Source organism: Aspergillus aculeatus, assembly GCF_001890905.1.
Source record: "Aspergillus aculeatus ATCC 16872 unplaced genomic scaffold ASPACscaffold_31, whole genome shotgun sequence".
NCBI classification, from domain to species: Eukaryota; Fungi; Ascomycota; class Eurotiomycetes; order Eurotiales; family Aspergillaceae; genus Aspergillus; species Aspergillus aculeatus.
The window spans coordinates 4,871-14,177 of NW_017963006.1; the positions used below are offsets into that span (position 1 = coordinate 4,871).

The 9,307-nt window shown below is 38.5% G+C and overlaps 2 protein-coding genes across 2 annotated transcripts; one reads left to right on the forward strand and one right to left on the reverse strand.

The window, feature by feature from the left end:
• Positions 1-937: 937 nt before the first annotated feature.
• On the reverse strand, positions 938-3,259 carry ASPACDRAFT_1877506 (uncharacterized protein). Its single transcript, XM_020198106.1, has 4 exons — positions 2,902-3,259; positions 2,277-2,838; positions 1,715-2,206; positions 938-1,649 (listed from the first exon to the last, which is right to left on the reverse strand). Exons 1-4 carry the CDS (start codon positions 3,050-3,052, stop codon positions 1,292-1,294), a joined length of 1,563 nt encoding a protein of 520 aa, XP_020050971.1. The 5' UTR covers positions 3,053-3,259; the 3' UTR covers positions 938-1,291.
• Positions 3,260-3,656: 397 nt separating this feature from the next.
• On the forward strand, positions 3,657-5,742 carry ASPACDRAFT_1909013 (uncharacterized protein). The gene is made up of 7 exons (XM_020198875.1): positions 3,657-3,792; positions 3,857-3,978; positions 4,061-4,267; positions 4,339-4,468; positions 4,525-4,603; positions 4,682-4,791; positions 4,875-5,742. The coding sequence occupies exons 1-7, from the start codon at positions 3,686-3,688 to the stop codon at positions 5,710-5,712; spliced, it is 1,593 nt and encodes a 530-aa protein (XP_020050972.1). The 5' UTR covers positions 3,657-3,685; the 3' UTR covers positions 5,713-5,742.
• Positions 5,743-9,307: the final 3,565 nt, after the last annotated feature.

A 9,307-nucleotide genomic window follows, 5' to 3' on the forward strand; every position in this document is an offset into this window, starting at 1 on the left:
AGATATTTTTTATATAATAGTTATAGGATTGATAACTTTTAACTTTCCTAGTACTTAACTTCCAGAACCTTATGAGATCTTTAGATAAGTAAGGATTGGTTTTAAATAAAATGAACTGCTACTATTGTAAAGAGGACCAGCCTGTTGCCTATATAAGAGAATGCGGTTCTTCATACTTATTGCACCCCTAGCTAGCAACAGGCCGAGCTATATGGAAGCTTCTTCTTTACTGGAACCCACTGGTTAACAGCCTTGATTGCAATTAACTCCCCCGGCTTTTGCATGAACTCAGCTATATTTAATGCTATGATGATCGAATTTATCAGGATCTGTGCTTACCTTCGGGGAAGGGGCTTAGTATTTGGGTTTGTCTTTTTAACTTCCATCCGCGCATAAATCGTATTTCTGGATTTGTAAGCTTGAAGCTATGCGATAAGTTAGTTATTTAATTGCATGTCAAGGCGGGTTTGTCGGCAAATGGATTGGGGCCAGCTTGGTAAATTGTAAGCGAGCTGTGGATGTTCTCAACTGGTCATACATTGCGAACCACATTGCGATGTATTAGGGATTGCAAGAATATAATATTATGCAGGGCACTTGTAGATAGTCGGAAACACATCGGTGGGTTTGAGACGTTGGTGCTTCTTGGCCGGACTAGGAGTTAGTGCTTAGCAACATAGCGTGTTCTAGTGCTTATTAGTCCTTGGTGAACCCCTGCGAGCTGGATGTGATTAGAACATGAATGGTTAGCAGAGAAAGTCGTCCAGCTGGAGGGAGGAATAAGCGTAGATATGTGGACAAGGGCCTTACTATGGCCAGTCTGGGTGATCAGGATCCAACCAATCGACCGACTAATCTGCTGAGTAGAACTGGGATGGAAGATAGAGGATGAACGAATGGATTAACTCAGTGGTGATCTGACAAGATATGACTCTTTATGTGATGTAAAGCTGCAACTTCTTACATAACTGTACACTCCACTCTTTCCACCGTCATATCTAGCCCAAAACTGCTCGTATGGGGCCTTCAGTAAATTATCCTTGACTCTCGAAACTAACCACAAATATTCAAGTGTGATACCATATCTCATTCAAGCGCTTGAGACCTTTGTGACCCGTGGACACAAGCATCGGTTTTCTTTTGGCAATAATCGGTGGGACGGTTTGCGACCTTGATGATAGAAAACTTCGTGCTAACGTCATTGGGTCATTTGCTCCAACCAACTCTGTTTCTTCGCCACCCGGGCTGGTTATGGTTGGGGCTCTTACCGGAACTATATACTGTGTTGCAGCTATTCTAAACTTGTTTCGGGCATGAATGCGCCGAACTTCTTGATTGGCACCTTATCTGCGTAGAGGCGGTCGATCTCTTCGGTGGTGAGGCCGGTCGTGTTGGGAACACAATAATATGCACAAATGAAGATCAAAACTGAGAGACCCGCGAACGGAAATGCGGTCCTCGCCCCCAAATCACCAGAGCCCGTATTGTACATGTAGGGCACGACGAACTGGGTCAGCCAGGTTGACAGCGTCTGGGACAAAACTCCGATGGAGAGGGTTTTAGCCCGAAGACGATAACTCGAAATCTGCGCCGCGATCGGCCATCCGATAGCTTGCAGAAGACTGCTTTGGATCGAGATAAGGATGTTCCTAATAATATCGATATTCGTGAGTGGGCTCGGTATGGGCCAAAAGATCCAGGAAGCATTTCGTACATAAGGATACCAATGGCCCAAACAGGCCCCATTCCAGGGGCCCAGTACAGAGCGCCGATAGTGATCATGAACAGAAAATTGAGAACAATGCCTGAAAGAAGCCATCGGCGCTTGCTGACTTTATGTCCAAAATTGGCAAGGCAGACGATAACGACGATGGCCAAGCCGAACCCCCCAATGCCGATGTCGAAGCAGTGCACAGCAGGCAATCCCACCGTGAGAAGGAAGTAGGTGGACTGAGCCAGGAAAGCACCACCGACCCAGTTGTTGGTACTATAGAGAAAAGCTACTGTCAATGTTCGCTTGAGGTTCGTACCGCGGAAGCAGTCCAGATAGGATGCTGCTTCATTAGACGCTCGACTTTGTTCTTCCACCATAGTCTGGATTAGGTAGGCAATGCGATCCTCAGCATTCGAATGCATACTGTAGATCCGACCGAGGACCTTTTTTGCTTGTTCCACTTTTCCTCGTCGTATCAGATAGACAGGAGATCTAGGGTGTTTTCCAAAATTAGTCCATACGATCTTCTCGCCGTCCAGCAAGAAGAAAATGCAGCACTCACTCTGGGGTAAGCGCAAACCCAACCAAAGCAAGGGACCCTACTGCCCACTGGATTGCAAAAACATTTCGGAATGCTTGAGTTTCGGTGTGTGGCACAAATACCCGCACAAGACCCAAGCCCACTCCCTGCATGAAAACCACGAATAGCACAAGGGAGGCTTGTATAGGGCCTGCGAGTTGCAGCGGCGCGACTTCAGATGCGTAACTTGTTCCTGCCGCCATTCCAGCTCCAATTGCTGCCCCTGTGATCATTTTACCAGCCAGAAGCCAGCCTCGAGTCTCTGCAGTATACAAAACAGCCGTTCCAACCAAGGAAAGCATGCCTGCAGCGGCTCCTGGCCACTTGCGACCCCATCTGTCGGCAACTAGACCGACTACGTACGCACCCAGAGCCTGCGTGAGGGAAGTCATTGATGTCCAAAGAGATGTCCAAACCGTTGGCAGATAAAGACCGGACGCACCAGTGGTGCCGAATCTGATTATGAAGGAAGGCATGGCGATTACGGAACCATTAACAATGAGATCGTAGCCGTACATCAGACCTGCAGTAAACGCCACACTGCCTGATTGAATTCCATAGTTAGTCAAGTGCAACCATCGCCCCGGAATCATAAAAGGCTACTCACAATAGAGAACTGCATGTGGGTACAGCCGGGCTGTTTGCCAAGCTGTTAGTTGACGCTCATCCTCTTGGAGACGACGTCCACGTTCCACGGCATCACTCGGCTCATCGACCGCCTTCTCCAAGTGCGCAGAGGTGGCGTTATCACTCTTCATGTCTTGTCGATTTCCTTGTAAGTAGATAGATATGGCAAAATGAAGCTCTCTTTATAGACGGAGGAGTGCAATAAACTCAAGCCGCCGAAATCTGACGTCCCAGCATGAATGGATTATATATGAGATTGTTGGAATATGATGGAAGTGCAGTTTAAGTAGTTTAACACCTACACCTAGCATGGTAACTGGCAGTGGCCGGCTAAGCCGTCGTGGCGAAAAGTGGTGGGAATTCCCGTGATCGGATTTTAGTTTCTTAAACTCAGATTCCAACTAATATTGAAGTAGCTAGTAGGACGCCATTATTAGATAAGCATCAGGTAGAAAGGAGACCCGGGTGCTCGGTAATTCCGAACCTACGAGCCAACGCGCGTCGAATACCTAATTTGTTAGCGAAGGAGCTTGGTCCAGGTTGCATTTTTCCTGACTTGGCGAATCTGGGGAATACGGCTCCACAGACCCGCCAACCCCGCCGGAAATTTGCCCGGTCTCGGTTCGGGTTATCCCGAATCTTGAGGTACTTGCCTCGGCGATTGCGTTTAAAATTTATATATACCAGCATAATGGCGCCGCACGTACAAATATCTAAGTCTTCTGGATTTACATTGCCTCCTGCAGTGCTCGAATTAATTCGCCATGACGACATTCACGCGAATTAGCGAGGAAGACCAGCCCTCCATTTCTACCTCTGCCGAACACACCATCTCTGAAATTGACCCGTTACTTTATGGAGGGTTTGCAGAGTATGTGTTGGCTATGCTCCTCAATATTCTGATTTGGTTCAATAAGCTGACCGCAGTGAGCTAGACATATGGGGCGTTGCATTTATGGCGGGATTTACGATCCCACCAACAAGAACGGTCTGATCGATGAGAACGGTTTCCGTACTGATGTGATTGAGTGCATGAAAGAACTGAAGGTGCCAATTAGTATGTGACCTCGTCTACTCCGCTCGTATGAAATGTCTTTGGGTGGAAATGAACGCTAATTTTCCCCTTTTAACTATATCAGTGCGGTACCCCGGAGGGAACTTCACGGCCACATATCATTGGCTCGACGGAGTGGGCCCAAGGGATCAACGGCCGAAGCGTGTAGAAGCTGCCTGGAAAGGAGTGGAGACAAATCACTTTGGCACAGATGAGTTCATGAAGTGGTGTGAAATTATCGGCGCACAGCCATATCTTGCGCTGAATATGGGAACTGGTACGCTTGAAGAAGGTGAGCATCGATTCTCTTTCTCTTTTATCTCTCTACTTAGAAAAGCTGATCATCATTTCAATACATCGCAGCACTGGGTTGGCTGGAATATTGTAACCTTGACACTGACACATATTATGCCAATCTCCGAAGGCAGAATGGGCGAGAGGAGCCGTACGGAGTAAAATACTGGGCATTAGGAAATGAAGTCTGGGGTCCTTGGTTAGTATATGCGGATTTTCATCTAAAGTTTATGTAGACTAACATCAAGAACGAAGGCAAGTTGAACAGGCTTCGAAAGAGGACTATGCGAAGAAGGCGTATCAATGGGGCAAAGGCAAATCCTTTCCTATACCCGTTGGGTGAAATTCTTCTCTTCAACATAGCTGACTCGGATCATTTGCAGCGCTTAAACAACTTGACCCAACTATCAAGCTTGTCTTGTGCGGAAAGGACGGACACAGCGATTGGGACCGATACGTCTTACAAGAATGTCTCAAGGTCACCGATCTACACAGTATCCACATATACACTTTTGATATGGAGTAAGGCGTCTGATCACGAAACGAACACTGGTTTCACTTGAGAAAGAAAGACTAATTGCCTTTCTCTTTCCGTGCCAAACTAGACATTATCCTAATGCCACTAGCCCTAAGGCTGCCGAGAGAGCTATTGAGATTGCAGCATCCCTAATCGACTTGGCGCGTACCGAAATGGACTACGAAGACTTTCCAAATTTTGTGACAAAACCGAAAACCTCTCACAGACCCAAGATCTCTTTCGATGAGTGGAATATTTGGAACCCGATCCGGGCTCCAGGGAACAAGGGTGCGGAAGAGCTTTACGACGTTTCAGACATGACAGCAGTGGCGTTGTGGCTCAATGTGTTTGTACGACAGGCACGGCATCTCAGCATAGCCACGATCGCGCAGAGCGTGAATGTGATCGCCCCGTTGATGACAAATGAGGAGGGTGTAATCAAGCAGACCACCTACTGGCCTTTGCTGCTTTTCTCCACTTATATGCGCGGTCACAGTGTAGCAGTTCACGTCCGGAGTCCAGTTTACAGAGGGCGAACTACCCCAGAATGGCTGGCGAGCACGATGGATATTTCATTGTTGGATGTTTCAGCTTCTCTGAGCGACGATAACTATCTTAATCTCGCTGTGGTGAATGTCTCAGACTCCAAATCGATAGAGACATCTCTGCCGGCGATCGACGGTCCAGTGGAGGTTTTTTGTGTTGGTGGTAATGACAATGATATTCGGGATACCAACACGTGGGGTTCACAAAAGGTGGGAGTCAAGGAGTCGACATGGGATGGTCAAGGGAAATTTCTCTTCCAAAAACACAGTTTTACTCTGCTCCGATGGAAGGTCAACCCTTCTCGGTCCAAGATAGAAGATTTCGATACGCCTGTTGAGGGAAAATCAGCTACCGTGCTAAATGCCCTACATGGGGCTTGATAGGAGTATTTAGAGATTTGAATGCCTTGCCCAAAAGAAATCGTATTCATTACGTTATCATATCAGAGACTGCTTAGTTCGGGTTGCAGATGTGGCTGTTAAGGAGTAATTGTCTAGGTGGAAAGCGCCCAGGCCAATGACCATAGGTAAAAACAGACTTAGGACTAGAACCACCACAACATCCGATAAAACTGAAACTTGCTATTATTACTAATAATACTCCTCTAACTTAGACTACTTTTATAAATTTATATCAAAGTTGGTGGAGTTACAAGTATTCAAAATATGCTCTTTTATATGCGATACACAGGAAGCCCACTCGCTTGCCGGCCCACTCGCTTACTGATTGCGTTAAGTTATTAACTAAGTAAACTTGTCGCAATCGACGGCGCCCGCCGCGCCGCGTCTTGCACTCTCAACATCTTATAGTTGCAGGACTTGCCTAAATCGCTCTAGTTCACATCCGCCCGCCATCTCAGACTACAAAACCTTTATTTGAATATGTCTTTTCTATTAAGACTTAATCTTAGCTTGGACAGTATTCAGATTCACTTAAATTACTTTTATTTTAAGACTGTTTGATACTAATTTTTTATAGTACTCAGAACCAGTTGAATAAGTATGCTTTTAAATTTATTTAAAGCTTATATAATAACAGATTGGATATTACTCCGACCGACAGAGAAATAACATAATACGAGTTTTAATAGCTAATATATATAACAATAGTAATAATAAATAAAACACAAGGTTAGAATATATTTCTAATATAATTCTATTCCATACTATATATTATTGTATTTTTCTAATTAATAAATAAATTATATTAGATATTATTTATTAGTTTATTCTGTAATAGCTGTATGCTACGGTACTACGCAGTACAATATTTCTATTTATTTAGACTTTAGCTTTTTTTAGAACTGTTACTAGATATTCTTATCAGCTTCTTATAATTGAAGAGAATAGTCAGGTTCTTTGTCTGCTTTACAAATTATACAAAAATCTTATCAGTATTAGTACTTAATCTAGTTTAATAGCTATAACTGGAATTATACCAGAAGTATAAAAAACACAGACGGAATTTTATTGAAATAGCTGAGATTTACAGAGAAACGTATGCAGCTACTATACAGGATTTAATCTCCGAAAATAATAATTTTTATTATAGATTCTTTGTTTTTAGCTGTAATACAGATTATTAGAAATATCTTTCGATTCTTGGGACCTGCGAGCTTTATCTGGAGCAGAAAAGAAATTATTTTTAAAACTAGGCTTTCTGAAGGTAAAAATCTGTATAATATAAGAAAATATTCATACTAGTTTTATAAAATCTTGCGTCCACAAAACTTTTATTATTTATATAATTAAAGATAAGCTGAAAATACTAGAATCTTTTATAAAAAGTAGATCCTATTAAAGTATGATATCTTTCTAGCAGATTTTCTAAATATTCCTACTTTTAGTTTTACAACTGTTGTTAGAGTGGCTAACGGCCAGGTCAGGTCAGATTAATTAGAATTTTTATATCTAACCGCCAGATTATAGCTAGATTAAAGAAATTTTTATATCTGATTATAGTATAGCTAAAATTCAGACGGTTAACTGTTTTAACTGTTTTTAGTATTAAGATATATCCGCTATACTTCTTTTAGCTTTAGTATAGTTAAAATATATTTAGATTAATAGATTATTAATCTAATTATCTTAACTATTGTCTAAAAGTATATAAAAGAAAGCTTTCTAAATTAAATAAAAATAACTAGATAAAGTATTACTATTTTCTTTATTTTTATCTTTGAAGAATAATAAGAAATTTCTAATAATACTAATAAATTTCAGTTTTAAATAAAATTATTATTTTTACAGTAAGAAATATATATAAAAAATATAATTACAGTTCTAATTAGACTGTATATTTTATAATATAAATCTTTATATCTGATCTAATTAATTTTTTAATTCTAATAATTCTAATTATTTTATTAATTTAATTAATCTCTTTTATACTAATAATCTTAATTATTTTATTAATTTAATTAATTCTATTAATCCTAATAATTTTAAATATTTTATTAATCCGAATCTGCTTAAGATTTTGTATTATATTATCTACTTGATTTTCTTTAATAAATATACTTTTTAATAACTATTTAATTTAATATTAGATATTATATTTCTTATAGTGGATTCTGTAAAAGCCTTTTTTAGATATAAGAATAAGATTTTGATTTATTTAATCTAATTGGTTTTAAGTATTTATAGTTTTAGATTTTAAATATAATTTTTTACTTATTAGATTTATTAAATTAAATAGGTGCGGCGGGTGCCTTGTGTTACGGGACGGATGGATTGTGCTAATCGAAACGTGCCTTAGAATAAAAAGAAATAACTGAAGAGCTATTTCGTCTGTTTATATAAAATTTTTTTAAATATATATTAAACTAGCGCTAGTTTAGTATATAATATGTGAGGCCTCAGGCACCAACTAATATCTGAAGCTGAGCTTTATATTAGAATTTTAATTTTATAATAGAAGTCTCTTCCTCTTCTTCTTATTTTTCTTCTATAGCTTCTATTTATATAAATAATTATTTAAGATTTAAAATAGTAGTTTTATATTTTAATTTTTCACTCAGATAATATCGTGACTGGTTAGTAGATAGTATATATATAAATAGAATCTGTCTTATCTAATATAATTCTTTTTTTTATACAATTTCTTTTTATTTATTAAATACTATAATCTTTTAATAAATAGAATCTTTTTTTATATTATTCACACGACCGGTTCCGGAGATGTAGTCAGGCTTAGCTACTAGTTTTATATATAATATATAAAATATTATATAAAAAGATTATTTTCTTCTTTTTAGTTTTTTTTTTATATATTTCTTTTTTTTTTTTATTATCAGTCTGCTTTTTTTTTACCCGTACGATTCCTGTCATTCCCTTCTTATATCTATATAATATCTTTTTTTTTAATACCGAGGCTGATAAGCCTGAGCAATCGGATGATATATTAGTTTTTATTTATTATAATCTTTTTTAAACTTCTATTACTATTATTAACTATAATTTATTTTTTTTATATACTATATAATTATCTATAATTCTTATACTGACGACGCGGAGTATTGGATTACTGTATAACTAACAGCACACAGAAATAAGATTTTACTTTAATTTTATTATATTTTAAATTAGTAGTATATTTAGTATTTTTTTTATTATAAATTTAAAATAAAAGTCGGTACTTTTATTATAGTTTAGATAAAAAGATCCAGCAGAATTCCTATATAAAATATTAATAGAATTAGATACGTACTAGGCGTCTTTTATATATTAATAATCTTCTGATTATATTCTATAATTTAATAATACTATATTATTATAAATATAATAATTAAATAAAATTTCAACAAACCGTACGACTGTTTAGATAGTGGGGTGGTGTTTATATTAAATATAAGTTTAAAAATTATAATATATACTATAGTTATTATAATCTAAATAAGTTTAAATATAAGCTTACAGCTATTGCTGCTCTCTTCTATAATATTATTAAAAAATTAGTAGACTGAATAGAATATAT

Coding starts and splice junctions, on each gene's coding strand:
- ASPACDRAFT_1877506 (XM_020198106.1), bottom strand. CDS start 3,052: ATGAAGAGTGATAACGCCACCTCTGCGCACTTGGAGAAGGCGGTCGAT. Junction 2,839..2,901: donor CCCACATGCAGTTCTCTATT/GTGAGTAGCCTT, acceptor GAATTCAATCAG/GCAGTGTGGCGTTTACTGCA. Junction 2,207..2,276: donor GGGTTTGCGCTTACCCCAGA/GTGAGTGCTGCA, acceptor AAAACACCCTAG/ATCTCCTGTCTATCTGATAC.
- ASPACDRAFT_1909013 (XM_020198875.1), top strand. CDS start 3,686: ATGACGACATTCACGCGAATTAGCGAGGAAGACCAGCCCTCCATTTCT. Junction 4,469..4,524: donor AATGAAGTCTGGGGTCCTTG/GTTAGTATATGC, acceptor TCAAGAACGAAG/GCAAGTTGAACAGGCTTCGA. Junction 4,604..4,681: donor GCAAATCCTTTCCTATACCC/GTTGGGTGAAAT, acceptor CCAACTATCAAG/CTTGTCTTGTGCGGAAAGGA.